At 19.9% G+C, this 22,990-nt stretch overlaps 5 protein-coding genes across 9 annotated transcripts; 2 read left to right on the top strand and 3 right to left on the bottom strand.

The window, feature by feature from the left end:
- Window positions 1-195: 195 nt before the first annotated feature.
- Window positions 196-5,651, bottom strand: LOC122718685 (chromosome-associated kinesin KIF4A). Of its 3 annotated transcripts, XM_043943941.1 has the most exons (14): window positions 5,537-5,570; window positions 4,876-5,101; window positions 4,354-4,789; window positions 3,971-4,236; window positions 3,464-3,901; window positions 2,584-2,977; window positions 2,110-2,476; window positions 1,714-2,011; window positions 1,473-1,600; window positions 1,130-1,315; window positions 876-1,046; window positions 612-794; window positions 450-523; window positions 197-378 (listed from the first exon to the last, which is right to left on the bottom strand). In XM_043943941.1, the coding sequence occupies exons 1-14, from the start codon at window positions 5,543-5,545 to the stop codon at window positions 366-368; spliced, it is 3,189 nt and encodes a 1,062-aa protein (XP_043799876.1). In that variant the 5' UTR covers window positions 5,546-5,570; the 3' UTR covers window positions 197-365. The 3 variants fall into 3 exon arrangements, with proteins under 3 accessions (XP_043799875.1, XP_043799874.1, XP_043799876.1); XM_043943940.1 differs by lacking the exon at window positions 5,537-5,570 and adding an exon at window positions 5,590-5,651 and having other exon boundaries at window positions 196-523; XM_043943939.1 differs by having other exon boundaries at window positions 196-523.
- A 447-nt stretch (window positions 5,652-6,098) lies between these two features.
- On the top strand, window positions 6,099-8,340 carry LOC122718687 (presenilins-associated rhomboid-like protein, mitochondrial). Of its 2 annotated transcripts, XM_043943944.1 has the most exons (9): window positions 6,099-6,117; window positions 6,575-6,640; window positions 6,715-6,901; window positions 7,072-7,173; window positions 7,265-7,430; window positions 7,503-7,720; window positions 7,785-7,886; window positions 7,980-8,077; window positions 8,139-8,340. In XM_043943944.1, the coding sequence occupies exons 2-9, from the start codon at window positions 6,594-6,596 to the stop codon at window positions 8,233-8,235; spliced, it is 1,017 nt and encodes a 338-aa protein (XP_043799879.1). In that variant the 5' UTR covers window positions 6,099-6,117; window positions 6,575-6,593; the 3' UTR covers window positions 8,236-8,340. The 2 variants fall into 2 exon arrangements, with proteins under 2 accessions (XP_043799879.1, XP_043799878.1); XM_043943943.1 differs by lacking the exon at window positions 6,099-6,117 and having other exon boundaries at window positions 6,386-6,640.
- A 227-nt stretch (window positions 8,341-8,567) lies between these two features.
- On the bottom strand, window positions 8,568-10,356 carry LOC122718688 (S-formylglutathione hydrolase). The gene is made up of 5 exons (XM_043943946.1): window positions 10,272-10,356; window positions 9,926-9,996; window positions 9,485-9,862; window positions 8,877-9,102; window positions 8,568-8,813 (listed from the first exon to the last, which is right to left on the bottom strand). The coding sequence occupies exons 2-5, from the start codon at window positions 9,994-9,996 to the stop codon at window positions 8,631-8,633; spliced, it is 858 nt and encodes a 285-aa protein (XP_043799881.1). The 5' UTR covers window positions 10,272-10,356; the 3' UTR covers window positions 8,568-8,630.
- A 25-nt stretch (window positions 10,357-10,381) lies between these two features.
- On the top strand, window positions 10,382-17,080 carry LOC122718689 (putative peptidyl-prolyl cis-trans isomerase dodo). 2 transcript variants are annotated; one of them, XM_043943948.1, is made up of 4 exons: window positions 10,382-10,397; window positions 15,563-15,723; window positions 16,242-16,454; window positions 16,555-17,080. In XM_043943948.1, exons 2-4 carry the CDS (start codon window positions 15,669-15,671, stop codon window positions 16,773-16,775), a joined length of 489 nt encoding a protein of 162 aa, XP_043799883.1. In that variant the 5' UTR covers window positions 10,382-10,397; window positions 15,563-15,668; the 3' UTR covers window positions 16,776-17,080. The 2 variants fall into 2 exon arrangements, with proteins under 2 accessions (XP_043799883.1, XP_043799882.1); XM_043943947.1 differs by lacking the exon at window positions 10,382-10,397 and adding an exon at window positions 14,862-14,981.
- LOC122718686 (coiled-coil domain-containing protein 39) lies at window positions 10,655-15,227 on the bottom strand. Its single transcript, XM_043943942.1, has 11 exons — window positions 15,019-15,227; window positions 14,332-14,757; window positions 14,015-14,236; window positions 13,153-13,344; window positions 12,861-13,076; window positions 12,404-12,787; window positions 12,074-12,328; window positions 11,507-11,989; window positions 11,208-11,420; window positions 10,861-11,149; window positions 10,655-10,749 (listed from the first exon to the last, which is right to left on the bottom strand). Exons 1-11 carry the CDS (start codon window positions 15,121-15,123, stop codon window positions 10,655-10,657), a joined length of 2,880 nt encoding a protein of 959 aa, XP_043799877.1. The 5' UTR covers window positions 15,124-15,227.
- Window positions 17,081-22,990: the final 5,910 nt, after the last annotated feature.

The raw sequence follows: 22,990 nt of genomic DNA, 5'->3' as shown, positions 1-22,990 counted from the left end.
AATTTTTATATTTTTTTGTAATAGTTTTAAACATATCAAATAAAATGCATAAAAAAACATAATGCATAAAATAACATCAATTATATTTTGTTAAAAAGTATAAAATTTTATTGTCATATTATTTAATAAGTATACAATTAAATAACGATTATTAAATTTATGTATAATTAATATTAGCTAATTCCTTATAACTATAAAATTTAATTATCTAATAGTCAGAAAATATTGCTTTCTGTTTGTTAAAATATTTTTGAAAAATTATGATACAAAATATATTTTTTTTAATTTGTACTTTTGACCAGTTTTAATATAGTACACTATTGTTGACATGGATGATGGTGATAACATTATTATTAACATTATTATTAATCCAGCAATCTATTTAAAAAAAACAAATCAAATTTTAAGATAGTTGTATAATTGAAAATATATAAATACAATGTAAATACCTTGGCTTTTTGACAAGTTCATCACATTTTTCTCTTTCTTCTTCTATATTTTCCACAAACAATGTACGATTTAACTAAAAATAAAAGACAAATATATAATAATCATATATATTTTATAATGTAATTTTAAATAATCATCATTGTAATTAATTATAAATTTACATTTTTTTTATCTCTATTTTGACAATGTTCCAGAGTACATTTACAATTATTGCCACATATAGCTTTTCTTTTACGACATTTGCAAATACGTGTAGCACAAGTTGTTTTACAATTACATTTTATATCACCATTTAATGTTTCTTTTAATGACATATCTTCAAATGGCAAATTTTTCGTTGTATTCTGAAAAATTATATTATTAATCCAATTATTACAATTAAATAAGAAAGAATATTGAAAAAATATGCTTAATCAATGAATTACTATAAGACTTTGTACGCGATTGTAAAGTGGCGTTCGTTTCCAATCTGGATCTTTTTCAATATCATCATCCTCTTCATTAATACTATCATCTGTTAAAGGAAACTCTTCTATCTCTGCTTTTCTTACTGTTTTTGGTTTTATATTTTCTTTATTTTGTATTTTATTTGAGAGCTGAAAAATTCCGAAAAAACAACAGAATAGAACAATTATGATATTTTAATTGATTTAATAATAAAACTGAAAACAATATTAACTGTTTGTTCAAGCTTTTGACATTTTTCTTTGTAAAGCTCCAATTCTTCTCTTAATTTATTGTTATCTTCATTTTCATATTCTTCTATACTATGTGTATCATTTAATACAAGTTGCTTTGACATGCATTCTTCTTTCTGTCTAACATAATATTCATCCATCTGTGTTTGCAACAGTTCATATTTTTCCTAAAATTATATTTATTACTATAATATTTATTACTATAAAATTATGATGAAAAACTATAATAAAAAGTTTAAATTGAAAGATAAATTATATAAAAAAGATATTATACAAAGAATTAAATTTTTTCTCACATATATTTTATTATTCATATATACAAACCATAAATTCAGATTCTTTTATACATTGCTTTCTTCTATCTTCTTCAATATATTTAAATAATAATTTCAAAATAATTTTTGCTTCTTCCATTGAATGTATTTTTTGCCATCTTAGATGTGATCTATTTTCTAAATCAATAAATATTTATATGAAAGCATATTCATAATTCATTATAATTAATAATTATAAAACAAAATATATATTAAATATATATTATATATTTAGAGTATAGAATATTTACCTTGATCAGATTCAATTAGTTTTTGTTGAAGATCAGTAATTTGTGTATTACGTAAAGTTAAAAATTCATTAAGTTTAGCAATTTTTGTTTCATTTATATCATTGCTATTTTTAAATTTTTCTAACATAGATGTTAATGATGCTCTATCTTGCATTAGTTTTTCGAGAGAATATTCTGCATCAATGGTGCTTATTAATATTTCTATTTCCTGGGTCAACCAACTTTTGATTTTTTCAGTGTTAGTACTATTAATTTTTTCTTTTCTCATAATTGCTTTTTTTTGCAAATCAAGTGCTTCCTAAAAATAACAAAGTAATAAAAAAACAAAATTAATCAAAGCTTTATTTATTATTATATATAATTAAATTATAGCAAATATTTTATTTAATTTATTACTTTTAATCTTTTATTAACAGCAAAAGCTTCTTCCATTTTTCTTTTAAACACAATCTCTTGTTTGTTATGCCACATTTTTAAACGTGTCACTTCGTTCACTTGTTTTCTATTTTGATCTTTTAATCTGTTTAATTCTTTGTTCTTTGATTCTTTCCATTTTGTAAATTTATCAGATTCATTGCGCATTTGTCTAATTAATTTTACTCTTGTTTGTTTTAATAATTGCATTTCATTTGTTAGATTTTTTATTTGTTGATCTTGTTTGTCTTTCATTTTGACTATTTTATCTTGTTCTGTTACCTTCCGTCTTAATTCTGTTATTTTCTTTTCTAATTCTTGTACCTTTTTACGTCTACTTTCTGCCAATCTACAAAATATATAATATAAAATATAAATTTCAAAATTTAAAAAATAATACTAATTATCATGATTAAATAATAAATCATAATTTTGATATTTAATTAAATTTCATACTTTGAGCTAACATTATTTGTTTGTACATTTTGTAGTGCTTGCAAAAGTTCTTCTTTTTCCGCCTGAAGTGCTTTTATTTCCTGTTCCATTTCTTGTATTTCTTTAGAATAATCAACGATTTGAGATGAATTTTTTAAAAGTTGACATATAAGACTTTCCTTAATAGCGAGCTCCTTATTAATATTTTGTACTTCATTGTTTCTTTTAACTTGAAGCAAAGTATGTTCTTCTTGTTTTTCATCAAAATCATCTAAACTATCTGGAGAACATATTTCCTCCATAGATGCATGTTCTATATTTTCTTCACGGTTTATTGTAAATGTATTTGCATTAACGGACGTTATTCCATAATTTATAAGTTCTTCTGATGTCTTTTTTTGATCATTTTGAATATCTATTTATTATAAATAAAAATATTTTATTTTAAATATTTTATATTATTAATTTATTACATTAAATTATCTTTTCATCGAGTATCAAATAAGATATTTTGTAACAAGTAAAACTGTCATTAGATAAAAATATCTTTTGCAATATTATCCAACTAATGTAAATAAAAGAAATATCTAATATAATATTATAATATATTATAATATTGTAATATTCTAAATAAAATTGGTTAAAGAATAATGGAATTTTATAATTATTCAATAAAATTGTTGCGAGCTATGACATAATTTTTTTAATAAATTTAGTTATTACAAATAAAATGAGATGATAAAAAAATAAAAATTTAACTTTAATTTTCAAATCTAATTTTTCAATTTTAAATATCTTTTCTAAATATCAAATCAAAGTATAAAATTATAAATCTATACAAATTGTAACGTATATATTTTTTTATATTTTGTATATGTTAAAGAAAAAACTTATTACTTACCAAGAATTTTTAAGTACAAAACTTCTAATCTTGTTCGATATTCATGCTTGTCAAGATTTTTATCAAGATCATTTAAAAGTTCTTTACATTCTTCTAATATCTTTATCATATCAGTCTGAATTTTTTCTCTTGCTTGCTCAGCTAATTCTGCTCTCTCATGCATGGTTACAGCTTCAATTAAATTGCTATTTAATTTTTCTGTTAAATCTCTTATTTTTTTTTGCAAACATTGATTTTTTGCTTCAAGTTCTTGATGTTCAATTGGACAAGAAATTTTAATTTCATGATCCACTAAAGCAACTTTTAATTCTTGTACTAATTTATTTAAGCGATTTATTTCTGAAATCTTTGGATCTTGATTTATTACAGGTTTATTCTTTATTTTACATGCTCTATCTGCATATCTTAATGTACTCAAAGTTTCATCTAAATTATAATCTGAAAGTATTTCAAATGAAACAAAAATACTAATTTTAAAAATAAAATATATATTATATTTATAATAACCTGCTGGGCTAACACATGCTATCATGAGAGTTATGGAATTACCACCCAGAGAATCTTGCAACAATCTTGTCAGTTTACTATCTCTATAACCAACATATGTTGTAGAACCACCTTCACCTAATTGAGAGATAACATTTCCCAATGCCAATAAACCTTTATTTATATTAACTCCTTCTTTAAATCTTTCACCAGTTGCTTGAGTTTTTTTACTACGTTCAGATCCAGCTAAATCTACTAAATGAAACTTTGCAGTTGTTGCTGTATTGCTAAATTATATTTACGAAAAAATAAAATATTAAAATATATATTATAAATGCATAAAAATTAAAATTATATTATAATTTTATATTTTATATTATAATTTTTAAATATATAATGCTTACAGATCATCTTTTTGATGTTGATATATGCATAAAGTAAATATTGCATGACTTCGACTACTGTTTGCATTCATTGCAGTTGCACCTGTTGCACGTCCTAAAGATCCTTGTGTTAAACAATTTAATGCTTGTATTGCATTTGTAACTTCTTTCTCCACAAGTCCAGTAATTTTTATATTTTTACCATCATCTCTGATATCAACAATAGATTGACTTCGTTGTTTATCAGTTAATAAATCATACAATTGTTCTTGATAAAGTTCCATAAATGAAACTGTAATTTTAAAATTCCAATCTTCCTTTGATGAAATTATATTAAATATATCATGTACTGCTCGTGGTATAATACCCATATCTTCTTTTTCAATATAATTTGTACCCATTGAATGAGTTTTACCACTACCTGTTTGACCATAAGCTAATATAGTAACATTATAGCCTATAAAAAAAAAGATATATAACCATTTGTTGAAATAAAATATAATTATAATATTTTATGGAATTATTTCAATAATATAATTTTACCTTGAAAAATATTTTTTACCATATCTTTAATAGCAGTATCATAAAATTCTTCTTGATTAACATCAGATGAAAATACATAATTAAATGTAAAAGCTTTAGCTGTATTACATACAATTATTTGTGGTTCACCAGGAACCACATCTAAACATGTTTGACAACCTCGTTCAATTTCAGTTTTTACTAATGGACGAATACGAACAGCAACTTTAACTGAATCTTCACTCATCTACATTGAAATGTATTGTATTTTTAAATAGATAATTATACTTTAGTTTTCATAAAATATATAATTTTTATAAAATATTTTATAATTTATTTATACAATAATATATTTATATATATCGCATAATATTATATATATATGTATTTATATTATTCAAATTCAAATTATTTTATTTTAAATTCTATATTATTTTATAATTTTTATAATACATTTATTTATAATGAAAACCTTAATAAGAATTATAATTATAATTTTTAATAAGAATTATATGTTATTATTATTATGCATTATTATTATATATATTACTATTACTATATATATTACTATTTCCAAAAATAATATAAGAATATAAAATATATTACAATTTCTTTTTTGAATATAAATTTAACAAATTGTTTTTCTCATATCTTATTTCATTAAAAAAACTGTAACTATTACCTGATTCATTTTATAAGTTACTTTGTAAGTTGGAGGTAATAACATTTAGTTACCTTTAGTTTATTCGTTAAAATTTCGTATTTATATTTATATTATACTTTATTTTGTATAATAATAATAATAACAAATATAGATTTATAATTACTGATTTCTAAACTCGTCCACCAACCGTTGTCAATATATTTGAAATTATGCGGTTTCGCATGAACTATATAATTACATGTATGATATATGAATTTAAAATTGTTCAGTTTTTTAATTGGTTATTATTTGTTACATTAATATATTTTTATAAATTTTAATAAAGAGAAATTTTATTAATAAAATAGAAAGGAATTTTTTTTAATAAAATAAAGTTAAATGAAAAAAATAAAAATCAAAAAGAAATAAAAAAATGTAAGTTAAAAAAATAAAACGAAAAATTATTATTTAGTTTAAAAAATTATGCTATAGTTTACTTAATCTTTCTAATTTATGTCATATTTTTTTTTTAACATTTGTAGTAAAAATATATTAAGCAATAAATATATATTTATATATGCCTGATTCCGGCATTAAGATTTTAAGTGCGAAATTTTCATGTATGTATTTAACATAGTCATTACGTGTTAAGAGATTAATAAAATAACTATAATTATCTATATTATTATATATACTTAATATATAATTAGAACATGCATAATTAAAAAATTAGAAATTTATATATCAGTCATTATAACATTTGGTTTGTGGTAGACTTTTGTATAATTATTAATTCATGGTTATATTTATGTTTACAATAAAAAGGTGCACGATAATTATACATTTAGAAAGCAAATAATTAAAAAATTGCTAATTTTTTATTTTTAAATCCATAGAAAAAATTCATAGAAATGATTTCTATAAAAAATAAATAATAATTTGGAAATCAGTAATTATAAATCTGTATTTGTTATTATTGTTCATTATTATAATAATTGCAATGAATATTGCCTGATTGTAATATCATGTAACTTAAATATCTTATGAAATCAATTTGCAATTGATATTTTTCTGCAGTTTTTGAATTTCCTACAATATGGCTTTTAAATCATTCTTTCATTTAGGCAATAATACATGTAAATGGTAAGATAAGTTTTTATATTTATATTTTTATGTTCATCAATAATTTTAATTATATTAATTTATTATTTTTTTAGTGTTTTTATGTCTATACAATTTAAATCTAAATTATGTATTATTCAAGGATATACACAAGGGTATAGACAAATTAGAAACATTCATAAATTGAGAGGTAGAACAAAGCTATCTATATCAAATGACTTTGTTAATAAACAATCAGGATATACCTCCAGTTTATGGAAACCATTTACTTTTACTATTGTGGTAAGACATTAATATAAAATAATATAAATATTCTTCTTTTTCTTATAGTTAATTGACAAAATCTTTCTTTTTTTATTAAAAACTTTTTATTTATTAAAAATTTTTAAATTAAAAACTTGTTTTATTTAATTATTTTAATATCATAAATTCTTCTTTTTTCATTAATTCAGTTTAGTGCAACAACATTTATTGCTGCTGCAATTTGGGAATATGAACATATTAGAAAAAAAACCTATAGTATGATCAGAAATTATAAGCAATGGGGAATACATGTTTGTATATTGAAATTACATATAAAATTTTATACGTAAATAAAAAATGATGTTCTTTATATTTTTATTATAAAATATTAATTTCATTTAGCGAACAGGATGGAGACATAAAATGGAAACTTGGTGGAGAAATTTATCAGAAGGAGAAAGAATATTTGTTCCTATATGTTTTTTAAATGTGCTAGTATTTTTATCATGGCATATACCTGCATTTCGACCAACAATGTATCGATATTTTTGTAGCAATCCTACATCTAGTAAGTAATATATAAAATATTCATTATAATATAGATTTTAAAAGTTATTTTAAATTTTATATTCTGATTAAGACCGATGTTGGCCAATGTTATTCGTAACATTTTCTCATTATTCCCTTCTTCATTTAATTATCAACATGTACGTATTATATGACTTCTGTAAAATTGCTGTTACGGAATTGGGTAGAGAACAATTTTTGGCCCTTTATTTGACTAGTGGAGTAGTATCTAGTTTTTCAAGTTATTTATATAAAGCTTCAGTTGGTATAAAAGATCCTTCTTTGGGAGCTGTGAGTATCCATATTAAAAGTTATACTTAAAATGTTTTTATTTATACTAATACTTGCACTATAGTCAGGAGCAATAATGGGTGTCCTTGGATTTGTATGTACTCAGTTTCCAAATGTATATCTGTCTATTGTTTTTCTTCCTATGTTGAAATTTACAGCAAGTTCGGTATGTTAATATATTAATAATTTTAATCATATAGGTTTAAGTTTCATGAAATAGATTTTAATAATAGATTTTAATAAAAATATTTATAAAAAGGCCATTAAAGCTGTAATGGGACTAGATACTGTGGGATGTCTTATGCGTTGGCAACGTCTTGACCATGCTGCACATTTAGGTGGAGCATTATTTGGAATGTAAGCATTCATATTCAAAACTTATATGAATCTATATATTTCTTACTTTTGTTTATTATAGATTTTGGCAAATGTGGGGTAATGCCAACATATGGCAAAAACGTGAACCGGTATTAGTATTTTGGCATCAACTGCGTGAACCACCTAGGTCTCATTAATATCTATTTGTTATATATAATTGATATTAATATATACTAATATATATTTTTAATATTATGAAAAATTGTAAATTTATAAAAAGTGAAATTATATAAAAAAGAAAATGAATTTTATTTTATAATTAATTTAGTATTAGTATTATTAAAAATTAAAAAGTAAGAAACAATAAGTGATAATATTAATGAATAATCTCTTTAATTAAAACTTAAAAAAAAAATTATAAAAATAAAATTATTTTAAAATAGTAAAATAAAATAATTATTTTACTAATTATTTTGATATTATTATTATTGAAATGCTTATTTTTATCATATAAAAATACCAAAATTTATTACATTATTCATATTATTCATTTATTTTTTAATATCAAAAACATTTAAAAAATAAGTACATATTAACATTTAAGATATTTTACATGATGTTTAATATGATCTTCTATGAATGTGGATATAAAAAAGTAGCTATGATCATAGCCTTCTTGAAATCTAAGAACTAATGATAATCCAGCATCTTTTGCAGCAGATAACAAATTTTCTGGCAATAATTGGCCATCTTTTAAAAACTTATCTTCTTTTCCCTAAAGTTATATATTACATTTATTTATTATTATAAATTTTCAGCACAATTATTTTTATTATACCTGATCAATCAAAATATCCAAAGGAGGCCCATTGTATTTTTTAACCAATTCTGTAGCATCCCAATTTTTCCATGTAATATTAGTTTCTGATCCACCCAAATAACCAGTAAAAGCTTTTTTCCCCCATGGACATAAAATAGGATTACTTATAGGTGCAAAAGCAGATATAGTTTTGTATAAACCAGGATTTTTTAAAGCACATATTAAGGCTCCATGTCCACCCATACTATTAATAAAAATATTTACATAAATAAATTATTGTATTATATTGTGTTATATTGAACAATATTGTATTATAATTTTTAAATGATTTATGAATAGAATAAATTGAAAAATATATTATATTATATTATATATATATATATATAAAAGATAAATGAATAATAAATCATTTTTTCCAATTATTTAAAAATATATATAACTTATGTAAAAATATCATTTTTTTAAATAAATTAAATTTTTAAAAGATTTAAAATAAAATTAAATATAAATGTTTTTACTATGTTTTGAAATGGATTTAATAATAATGATTCAATCTATATCTTAATAAATGGAATTAATTTTATGTGAATTATGTGATCTAATTAAGTAATTATCTTTTGTGTTACCTATGACCCATTATGGATTGTTTGTATGGTAAAACAGGAAATTTTTCATTAATCAAAGCTGGTAATTCTTTAGTAATATAACTGTACATTCTATAATTTTTTTTCCATGGTTCATTTGTTGCATCAATGTAAAATCCAGCACCAGTTCCAAAATCCCAATCATCATCTTCTCCAAGAATATTAAGATTACGAGGACTTGTATCAGGTGCAACTAAGATAACACCTTGTTCAGAAGCATACTTTTGTGCACCTGCTTTTTGAATAAAATTAGCTTCTGTACATGTTAAACCAGATAACCAATAAATAACAGGTTGAGGCCCTTCTTCCACTTGGGGTGGAAGGAAAATTCCAAAATTCATTTTACATCCCAATTCATAGCTATATTAAAAAATTATTTAAGTAATTTTATTTAAACAATTTTGTATAATAAAATTACAATACCTCTCATGCAAATAGACTTTTTGCCATCCGCTAAAAATTTTATTGCTAGAAACTTCGACAATATCTGGCATCTGAAAATATTTTCCAATATTAAAAATAATTAATTATTTATTTTTTAACTACTTCTTATATTCTTTTTTTAAATATTGTTTTTTTTTTCATTATTAGAAGGTTAGATATCATTAATAAAAAATGAAATAATTTGATATTTGAAATTTTATATATTTAATGATAAAAGAAATAAAAAAATTAATTATATTAAATTAATGAATCCTTTTTTACTATTCTTTAATTTATTAATATGTTTAAAATATAAATTAAATATTATTTTAAATAATATACTCACTTTGTATCGTAAAATATTACGTAGAATATTTGTGATTTCTTATGAACTTTGATTATGAGATTCATGACATAATAAAAATATCAATTATATATTATCTAATAAATTGATAATAATTTTTTCTGACACGTTTGTATACATTGAATTTATGTTATGTTTACATATTATTTTAATAAGAGAAAATAATATAACCTCAAAATAATTAGACTTATGACTATATATATATATTAAATGGTTTTTATAATTTTAAAAAATTTATATTCTAATTAAAAATAATTTCATTAAGATTTTATTTTTTTAATATCATTAAAATTCTTATTTGTATGCTATTTTTGGCAAATATACATGATAAAATAAAATTAATATATAATATTTATAAAATTATATTAAAAAATTTTCTTTGTTAATTGTGCTTGTACAGAAGCTTTTACAGATAGTTGCTTTTGTTTTGTATTTCTTATTGTGTTTCTCACTGGTAGAACTGAAATATAATAATAAATAATATAATAAACAAATAATAAATTATATATAAATTAATTACAATACATTTTATGATATACATGTATAATAAATATATATTTTTATAACATACTTTCAAATTCTGGTTGTATATTAATAACATGACTAATACTTTCTTTAGATGATTCATAAGTACTTTCACGATTTGTACTTTTTGGTAGACATTCTGATGAATTTGTATGACTATGGGAATGATTTGATAAAGATTGACTAAATAAAATTGCAGAAGGTAATTCTATATTTTGAGCTGCTAATAATTTTCTAATATAAGATTCAACTTCTACATGAGAGACTGTAAATTCTGCAATATCTTGTAAAACAATGGAATTTTGTTCTTGAAGTTCACGTAGCTCTATCTCCTTCTATTAAATGAAAATAAGTTAAGATAAGTTTACAAAATATGTTAGATAATTTACAAACCTCTTGTATAAGAACATTATTATCTCCTGTAGTTTCATATAGCCGATGAATACTTTTTTTAGCATTTTGTAAATTTTTATCAGCTCTAGATATTTTTTCTTTTTGCTCATGAATTTGATGCTTTAAGTCAGTTAAATATTGAGTTTTATTTTCTTTACATTCTTCAGTTTCTTCTATATTCTTAAGAATTTGTACATATTTATTTTGTATTTTCTATAGAAATTATTTTATTTTAAGATTTAATATATTTTTTATTATATAAAATTTTTTTTTATATGAAACTAAATATTATAAAATACCTGCATATTTTCAGTTAAAGATTGTAATTCTTCTTTTTTTTGATTTAAATTTTGTTCAACATCTTGTAATTCTTTATCCAATTTTTTATGCTCTTCTACTTCTGATATGTCTTGGTTATTTGTACTTAATGTTATCTTATATTTATCATTGCAAATATTTATCACACGTAATGTATTTTCCATAGCTTGTATTTCTTCTTCAGTTTTTCTTATTGTTTCATCTAATTTGTCACCTTGTTCTTGTAAAAGATATCTTTCTTGCGCATTTTGAATTTTCAAGTGTGTAGTATTCATTGGAGTACCATCAGGATTAGTACCTAACAATGCAGTAGAATTATCATATCTTGCTTGTAATTGTTTTATTCGTATTTTTCTTTCAGCAATAGCATTTCTTAATTCTGAACATTCACCGTCGGCAACTCTTTTTTGAATATTTAGAGATTCTTTTTGCACTGTAATTTCTGCTTTTCGTTCTCGCACTGCCTAAATAATTTTACATTCTAATTTAACATTTTTAATTGCAATATTTTTATTATTCTTATAAATAATATTTTATTAAAAACTTACTGCTTCTAATTCAAGTTTATATTTTTCCAAATCATAAACATTATTTCCAATATTAAATATCATTTTTTCCATTTGAGATACTTTAAGTCGTAACATACTTTCTTCTACTTGTTTTTCCTCATAACGATTTTGAACAGCTTTTAATTCTTTTTCTCCTACATTCATAAGAAGAACAAGATTTTGTCTTTTATCTCTTAGGGATTCTAATTCACTATTACTACTTGTTAAATTGTTTGATATTTTTCTCATATTATCCTACATAATAAAAAATAGATTTAGTGCATTTTAAATAAAATGTTTAAATAAATAAATTAATTTTAAACTATATACTTCTAAAGTTGTAATTTGTTTTTGCAATAACTTAAACACATTTGTTTTTTCATCTAAATTATTTTGAAGCTCTTCTATCTTTTCTTGTTTTTTCTCACTTTTAGACTTATCATATTCATGACCTCTTAATCTGTTCAATTTCATTTCATATTTTCGAATTTCAAATTCTGTTTGATACCATATTTCTTTTTTATTTTCCAAAATTTGTTCGTCTTTAATACATAATTTATCTAATAAATCACATTTTTTAAATTCCCTTTCAAGTTGCATCTTTAAAATTTTCTCTTCGTTTTCTAAATCCTTTATTTGAGTCATTGTGCGTAGATTTGTAATTTGTAATCGATTTATTTCTTTGATTATTTTAGCTTTTTTTTTCTCTTGTTCCTATATTATATATATTTTAATATGTTACTTTACTTTATTCATTAATTATTATTTTTTTTTTAATAATAAATACCTCTATCATATCCTCAAGTTCTTTTGCTTTTTCTTCAATATTTAATTTTTGACTTTTAATATCTTCTAATTTTATTGTTAAAGCAGTTATTTGTTCATTTGCTTTATCTATTTTTGTATTTTTAGTTTGAATTTGCAATTTCTTATGTTTTACATCAGTTCTTACTTGTTCCACACGTTGGGTTAAATCTTTCATTATATTTTTCTGTATAAGAGACTAAAACAGAAAAAATTTTAGAGAAAAAAGTCTTTAAATTAAATTTTATTAATAATATTTTTATTTATATTCTTACCTGATTTTCACATGTGTTAATAATTTCTTTCAGTTTAATTTGTTCTTCTTTCATAGAACTAAATTCTTTTTCTAATTTTGTAATTGAATCTTGAATTTGTTTATTATTTGCAATTTGTTCTTTTAAAAATTTTTCAGATTCTTGAAGTATTTTTTTTTTATCTTGAGAAATATCATTTAATACTTCAATATCCTTTCAAAATAATTTATTATTATTTTATAATAATTATAATATTATTTAATAAAAATCAAATTGAACAAGAATTTTTTAATAAATATTAAAATTATAAATATTTATTTTCGTTATTCTTTTAAAATGATAATGAAAAAATAATGAAAGAAATATTTTTTATATATTAATTATCTTCGATTTCATTTAATATTATTAATATTAATATTCAGTATAGAAATTTTGGATATCTATGAATCAATAATCAAGTATTTCTTCTAAGATTTTAATAAAGTTTTAAATAAAAAATAGTACATTATATTTTAATATTAAAATTGTGCATTTTCATCTTCGTATTTAAAAGTATTAAATCATACATTGACAATTAATATTTATTGGTATTTAAAATATTATTTATTTTCTATGAAAATGCCTAAGAAAAAAATGTAAAAAAATATTAATTTATTATATATTTATTATTTAATTAATTTATTAAATATATTTATTAAATAATTTATTATGTTCATTAATTTTTAAAATAAAAAAAGAATCGAACTCATGCTTATTAGACAAAAAATGTTTCTTTCATTATTCTTTATTATTTTTTATTAATCTATAATTTCGAAACATTTTGAATATTTAATTGATATAATCGCTATAACAAAATGAAAAATAATTAAATATTTAATCGTACTTGAATGATTTTTTTAATATCATCATTTTTTTGCTGTAATATGTTTACGCTTTCTTTCCATTGATTAAACATTTGGCGATATTCTGTCAATGCTTGATCGTATAATGTAGTTGTTCGATTAAGAATAATTTCCATTTCTTGTGCTTCGTTAGATGTTTTAATCATTGCATCATTATATGTTTGTAATTCTTTGCTAAGCTTTTGCCTTTTTAATTCCAGTTCCTAACTTTTACAAAAAAGAAAATTTTATAATTATATTGTACAATTATTTTTAATTGTATTAAACTTTATTTAAGATTTATTAATTCCTTTTTTACCTTATATTCTTTTAAATCTTCTTTCATATATTGTTCTATTAATTCATTATTATTTTCATTTTCTTTTAATATTTCCTCCCATTCTTTTAAATTGTTTTCATCATACTTTAGAACATTTTTGGACGTTTCTATCTTTTTCGTCATTTTTTCTAATTCTTTTTCAATGCTTGATACTATCTCATTTACTTCTTTCCATTCTTTTTGAAAATTTCGCGCTTTTTGGCGAAGACTTGTTTCAGTATTACAACTTAATCGGTAATTATGATCTTCGGTTTTAAGTTGCGCCGAGTGATTAGTTAAAAGTTTTTGATTCATATTTTGTTCTGTCGTTAAATTGTTAATATGTTTTTTCATCATTTTAATTCTTTCCTCTGTTGATTCAAGTTTTATGCTCAAATTTTCTTTTAGCTTCATTTTTTTTTCAATCTTTCGATAAAAAATTATATCTTAATATTATGGAAAATTGAATAAAATAGGAATAAATGTATTAAAAATAATAAGTAAAATAATATTTCAAGTTGTTAAAAGTGCCATTATTTTTATTTTTTATTATACATTTAATTTTTATAAAAGAAATTTTTACTACTGTGCAAAAATTTATCATGTTTAAAACTAAAGTGCAATACAAACAAAAGAACTTAGATGCAAACGTAAGTGAAATTAGTATTATATAAATTATAGTATTACTTCTTCTTCTAATAGTTTGTTTTCTTCATTTGCTACGGGTATGCGAAATCCATTATTCCATCCTAATTCAGTTAAAACTGCATCGATGTTATTATTCGTAGTCATATTTAACTTTAATTCTTCTTTTAAACAAGTCTTTTAAACAAGTCTCTAAAAGATAAATAGATGCATTCATTCATCAAAGATATAATATATAAAAGAAGCGTTTATAATTTGCCGTCATGGTAACCATGATATGTTATATTGATAACAATAGTGCGTAAATTATAGCAAATTTATTTTATGATTATGAAAGTTTTGATATTTTTCTATTTTTTTATTTGTTTTATAAAAATGTATTTATTAATTTACAAATTATTATAATAAGTATATAAAATATTTTTATAATTAAGAATATAAATTTTATAATATATAATATAAATTATAATAATAATAATAATAATAATAATAATAATAATAATAATAATAATAATAATAATATAAATTAATTCCAAGTTCTTAGAGAAAGTTGTGAGAAATGTAATATAGTAACTTTATTGATAAGGTTACTTAAATTGATGAACTGCAAAATCTAGTGAGTAACTAGATATATAGTGAAAACGTGTTTGCTGTGTTTGACGTGAGACAAGAGTAAAAAATATTGGATAACAATGGCGGACGAAGAACTACCAGCGGGTTGGGAAAAACGTTTAAGCAGATCCACTGGTACGTCAATCTTTTTAGTATTCGTCAACTTATACAAAAATACTTTTACACAATTAATTATTTACTTTATTAATATTTTTTTGTCTAAGTTATGATATTTTTTTGTATTGGTTTAATAAGGAATGCTCGGCCGGCATTTTTCCGGCTAACTAATATTACGCTTGTTAAATTTTGTTATTATTAACATAGTTACTAAAAAATTATGGAAATTTAATAAATATATATATTGTTTTTTTATTTTTATAATATTAATCATTCATTAAGCTAATATAACACTAAATATATTAAAAAAAATGTATAATTTTACGATGTCAAAATTTTAAATAATTTTACGATTTAAGAAAATATCATTATTTTTATTTTTTGTAAAATAATAATTTATTTAATAATATTTTTTATAAAATATTTAATTATAAAGACGATAATATAAATTGGTATACCTTAATTTGTAATATATATATTATATTATATTAAAAAAATCCATAATATATTATTGATTAATATATTTTTATTATTAGGACAACATTATTATTTAAATATTTATACTAAGGAAAGTCAATGGGATAGGCCAGATAAACCAGCTGATCCATCTGGAAATAATAAGGGAGATGGTCCAGAAGAAGTTCAATGTTCCCATTTGTTAGTAAAACATTCAGGTTCTAGACGACCATCTTCTTGGCGAGAAGAAAATATCACAAGATCAAAGGAAGAAGCTCTTGAACTTATCAAATGTAAGATATCAATGATTCATTTTTTTAATTTTATTATATTAATATATATCATTATATAATTATAATTTTTTTATACATCTTTATAATTTTATATATAAAGCTTACAGAGAACAAATTGTATCAGGGAAAGCAACATTTGCAGAACTTGCTTCAAAATATAGTGATTGTAGTTCAGCTAAACGAGGTGGAGATTTGGGACCATTTAGTCGAGGTGCAATGCAAAAACCTTTTGAACAAGCAGCATTTGCTCTCAAAGTTGGTGAATTATCTTCACCAGTTCATACAGATAGTGGTATTCATATCATTCAGCGAACAGCATAAAATATACTAATCTCATATAAAATATTAGATACTTTAAAAAAAACTTCTCTCATTTTTGCTAATAAAATATGTTCACAAAGGTAGGAAATTTTCATAATTGTATTCAGAATCACATATGTTTATTTTTTTGATGAATAATTTTTTAAGGGCAAGATATAAATTGTATATTCTTTTCATAATTCAATGTTCAATTATATATTTATGTCTTCCAGCAATTTTAGCCGAAGTAGTATATTACAAAATTTTTATTTAATAATATATCATATGCATCTGCATACAATGAAAACAAAATTTTTAAAAATGATACAAGATAAAGAAGATAAACTTTATGTATACCTTTAAGAATATTTCCTATTCTAATTTATTAGTTTTACATTCCTTAAATGTTAGATACATTAGATTAATTGTTTTTATTGGTTTTTATTGTAAAATATAAAGTGTTTTATAAAGAACAAATATTTAAATTTCTAATCTTTTCCTTTTCTAATTTATTCTAATGTAACATTTGTTTCTTATATCAATCCAATGCATTAATTGAAACAAGTTTGGATATTTGTTAACGAATAAGTATAAATTATATTACAACAATAATCTCTTGTATTACAGTAAAAAATTGAATTTTCAATTAAATTGTTAAATAAATTTCAAGTAAAATAATCCAACTAAGATGAATTTAACATAAATAAAATATAAATATGTATAATTACAAACTTTTTGCTCAAGCACAGATAAATATTCATATTTTAATTTTAATATTATTGCAGCTTATTTTATAAATATACTACTTTTTATGACTCAGAAGACATTTATATACAGTTTAGTTCAAGTATATTTTTATTTTTCTTTTTCATAAAAATACGTAATCATCGTAGAATAATTTAATTTTTATTGATGTATACTTCAATTTTTATTTTAAACTATTTTTTTTAAACACTAAACAAAAATAGAAATATGAATATTTCTAGATTTTGTTAAATGTTATAAATGTATCATTATAAAGTACATGATTATTTAAAATCAATTAATAATAAATTTTGGTAAAAAAATACATTATATATACTACTGTATTATTTTAATATTTTAATTTAAACGACATATAAAAGAAACTTGTTTAGAGATTATAATTTTGCAACACTCAAGTTTTCTAGTCTTTTATTCATACTAAAAATTTGCTATATTTCTAAAAACTATAAATATTAAATAAAAAAATACATCCTATTTATTATATTAGATATATGTTTTATTATAATAATTATTTCTTACTATTTAGTTTATATATTTAGTTTAATCTATATGTATGTGTAAAATATGTATGTGTGAAATATTTTGTTTCTTATAGAAGATTACATATATTACAAATTAAGATTAATTCTAATCATAATGCAATGCATTTATCTAATTAACAATTTAGCACATTTAAATAATATTAATTAATGTATGGAATTTAAGTTTTTTTTATATAGAATTATTATATGAATATGTGTATTTATACACTGTTTTTATTAGGATCGTTACTTATGGATAAAATACTATTTTCTCAAAACTAATAGTCATGATGATAAATGCATTATATTAATAAATGTATTTAAAAAAGAAATTGCGAAAAGCAAATATATATAATAAACATTACAATGTAGTTATTCATTTCCTAAAATGAATAATCGAAGTTTTTTTTTTTTCATAATAAAAAAAAATTATAATAATTATGATTATAGTCACGTTTAATGTGACAATAAATTTAATGTCAAATTATTAATTTACTGTGTCTGTAATATGTTATCTATTATTTATATATAATGTTTTAATGTTCAGTATAACCAAAGGAAATCCGTTATTCAATCACTTCCCTTTTAGTTAGGAACCCCACATGAAACTAGTTTTAAATCATTATATAATCACAAGTAGGAATATATATTCACTAGGTACCAAGGGGTCAGAATATGATTGGCACAATAATGTAGAGGACGTTACTTACATATCTACAACGTTGTACCACGCTTTAAATATAAACGATTATCGCGGTTCAGTAGGTCAACTTAAAGTGTGATAGTCTTGTATTATGTATATTTTTTTCTAGATCACTTTCTTCTTACAAAACAAAAAATTAATTGGTTAGGAACATCATAGAGAAAGGATAGTGTAAAATACATTTATTTTTTTTATTTTTTTAAATGTATTTTATTTTATATATTAATTATTATTACGTATGAATTTATTTATTATCGAATTAAATGTTTTTAAAATGCATAATCATTAATAATCAATATAATTATTTAATAATTAATTTAATTTTCTTTCATTTTTTAACTAATTTGATAATTTATTTAAACAAATTAATCATGGTATTTAAATTCGATATTTATTTTTCGAACGATCTTATGATTAAAATTATATGAATACAGTATGTTTTATTGTTATAAATATAAAAATAAATGATATCAAACAAAAAAATTCTGAATATGATATGCTTCTGCATAAATATACACTTGTACCCTGCATTTATATTTTAATTGGTTCTAAAGTTACGAATGTAAGTATAATTAACGAATATGTATATATATATATATATAAATTTTATAAATAAAATTTTTCCATAATATAAATAAAATATATATGGTTAAATATAAAAATATATATAATTATTGTACATGATTAGCTCTACATAATTTAATAAATAGATATGAATTTAATATCAAAAAATGCTTTAACGTTGGTAATAAAAACGACGCAAATTGAAAGGATGTAATAAGTCAGGATAGCATTAATAAAATTGGATATCATTGGTCGTTAGATGAAATTGGCTACGTTGTACCAATAATGAGTATGTATGTACATTAAGATATATGTATACATACATATATGTATTATTATTATCGAACAATAAAAAATATAAATTTTAAAAATTATTTACATAAGTCATTTAAATTATTAATTATATATAAAATTGAATTCTATAATATTTTGGAATTATTATAAGATTATTTTTTAATATTTTTATTTATGTAAATTATTATATAAAAAAATTATTATATAAATTATTTAATTTATTTAATTTCATTTTAGTGAATAAAAATCACTAAATAAATAAAAAAAAAACATAATATCAATATTATTGAGTAAATTTTATAAAATAAAGATAATCTTGATTAAAATAATTTTAATCAATAAACTAATAATAATGTAATAATTTACATTGTATAATTATACAATTCATAATTTTTTTATCAAATAAGAAACATAATTCATTTTAAGAAAACTTAATTCTTTTCTTATATAAAATATTTTATATTTCTTTATAAGATGATTTATATGTCATTTTATATGTATTAATTATGATAATCTTTTTGAAAGTATTATTAAATATTTCTTATTTTAATTATTTATTTTATTTTTTCTTTTTATCATTATAAATAAAGTTTTTTTGATTTAAATGAATTCATCATTCTATACTATCATTTTAATTTTATTGAGGCAATAGAATCTCGATAGAAAATCGATTATTTTGCTTCGTTTTAAGCTTTAATAATTATTTATATACTTTTGTAAGAAATTACATTTTTTATGTCAATATTTATAATATGTTCCTATCGTTAATAATATAAAGACAATAAAATCTATTGATTTATTTTATTTTTTATTATTTTATTAAATTTTATTTAATTTTATTTTTTATTATAATTCATTATATTTCCATAACAATAAATGTATTAAATTATTTCACAATAATAATTAAAAATAATTTAATAGACAAAATATAAAATTTTAAAAAAATTTCGATTTTAAATTTAATTTTAAATTTCATGTGAATTGATGAACATATAAGAAAAAATTTTTATTTTAAAGAAACAAAATTTTTTATAGCATTTAAGTTTCTTCATTTGTTTTTTTATAAAAATATAATAATAATATGAAACAGAAGAACTTGTATATGTTAAAATTTTTCAATTTTTAATATCATATATTTGAAATAAGATTTTTCTACTGATTTTTAATCAAAGAAAAAGATATAATTTCATTTTACATAAATGTTATTGTCTTGGATTATGATCTATAGAAAAATAGAAAAATATAAATATGATATATATATACTAATGTATAAGAACAAAATTTAAACGAAATATTAAATAATTTATTTTTAAATGAATTATTTTTAAAAAGTATAAAAGTATAAAATAATTATTTTTAAAAAGTCACATTTTTTTAAACATTTTCATAATCAAAAATTCAGATATGATTTAAAGTTTAATATGAATAAATGAACTAAAGTTTATAATCCAAATATAAAAAAATAAATTAACATTTGATAATTATATTATTTCATTCACTCATATTAATATTTATATTTTATGTTCAAATAATACAACTATAAGAATCGACTTTTAAAAAAACAAATGTATTATTACTTTAATTAATATTCTAATAGTTAATATATTTTTCTGAGAATTCAAATTAGTAAATTAATAAAATAATATAATAATTATAAATTTATATGCATTTCTATTTGAGTTCTTACATTCAAAATTTCATTAATTTTTGAATTTTATTCTTTATTGTTAATTCTATGTCGAAACATGCATAAAAAATAAAATTCTAGCTCTTGTAGAACCGATTTTTATCGATTTTTATTACATGTATTTTTAAGATAACACTATTGAATAAAAAAAAAAATATTTTTTTTTAAATTGATATCAAAATATTGTGAAGTACTTACATGAAATAGAAACGGGTTCTATGGATTTTTTCAATTCAGTAATCATCATATAATATGTATATAACAATTATACAAGTAAAATACATATATTATTTTCATTAAAGAATGCAAAATTGATTTGTATTCAAATTTTTTTCATTTTAAAATATATCATTTTTATAATCTTTTATTTTTTTAACAATTAATTAAATTATTCTATTGTAATCTAAATTGTGTATTATATGTAAAAAAGATTAGCTATGATGCTACGCTATTATAAATTTAATGATTCATTATTAGATAACTATATTATATATAGAATTTAAATAATCTATATTTTTCCCATATTTATATTAAATTTCTTTCTTTCTTTTAAACTATTTTACTTGTAATTTATTCACAGTGAAACTGACATTAAACTATACTTTATCGAGTATGATTCACATTTGTTATCTACATTTTTTACAAAATAAACAAACAGTAATAACACTTATCTAAAGATTATAGAATTAAATTATACATAGGACATTGTTATGGTTGCGTAATTTTTTAATTATTTATTGATGATACGACAAAAGATACATGAATGTATTTATAAACAATTATCTATTTTTAATCGATAATATTTTTATGTCTGATGTTTTTCATTTATTTAAAATAATATGATTTTGTTTGTGTCATACATATATATACATATATAAATTATTATACGATGGCCATCATATTTATAATGATTATTTAAATAAATAAAACTTTAAAACATCATGTGTCATTTTAATTTTGCTAGAATATGTGATAGAAATTTAAGCGTAATTTATTTAAGCATCAATTTTCGTGAGAAATGAGAAACATGAGTAATTTTAGACTTAGTAGTTATAATTAGTGATAAAAATTAAAAAAACAAGGAAATAGTTTTATTTTAAATATTTCTTATCAAAACACTTTTAATTTACTCGTAATTACATGAGAATAATTTGCATTTTCGTAAATGATATTTTAAAAGAGTTTATATATATTTTTTAACTGTTAATTTATTATATATAATTATTATATATAATTTATATATATATATATTAATATATATATAATTAATAATTATTATTATTATTATATTTATATTTGCTAATTATATTTATAAGACTTCTTTTAATCATTTTTTAAACTTGAAGATGTGATTTATAATTAATCTTATAATATATATAATTATATATCCTAATAGTGATATATAATTAATCTCTTCTTTTAATCATTTTTTAAACTTGAAGATGTGATTTATAATTAATATCTTCATTATTAATTCATTTCTTAATAAATACATATTATTTTAACAATTAAAAATATAATTTGAGTAAAAAATTTTATTTACTTAAATAATTAAATAATTATTTTAAATAATTTATTTAATTTATCTATATTACTTTAAAATTATTATATATATATAAAACAATTGATTTAAAATTTGTATGAATGTTTTAAATATTTGTAAAAAAAATAGTTTCATATATTTAAATCCAATTTAATTTTT

Source organism: Apis laboriosa, unplaced genomic scaffold (assembly GCF_014066325.1).
Source record: "Apis laboriosa isolate Shangri-la unplaced genomic scaffold, ASM1406632v1 scaffold68_cov148, whole genome shotgun sequence".
NCBI lineage: Eukaryota > Metazoa > Arthropoda > Insecta > Hymenoptera > Apidae > Apis > Apis laboriosa.
This window is presented reverse-complemented; position numbering and strand designations above follow the sequence as displayed.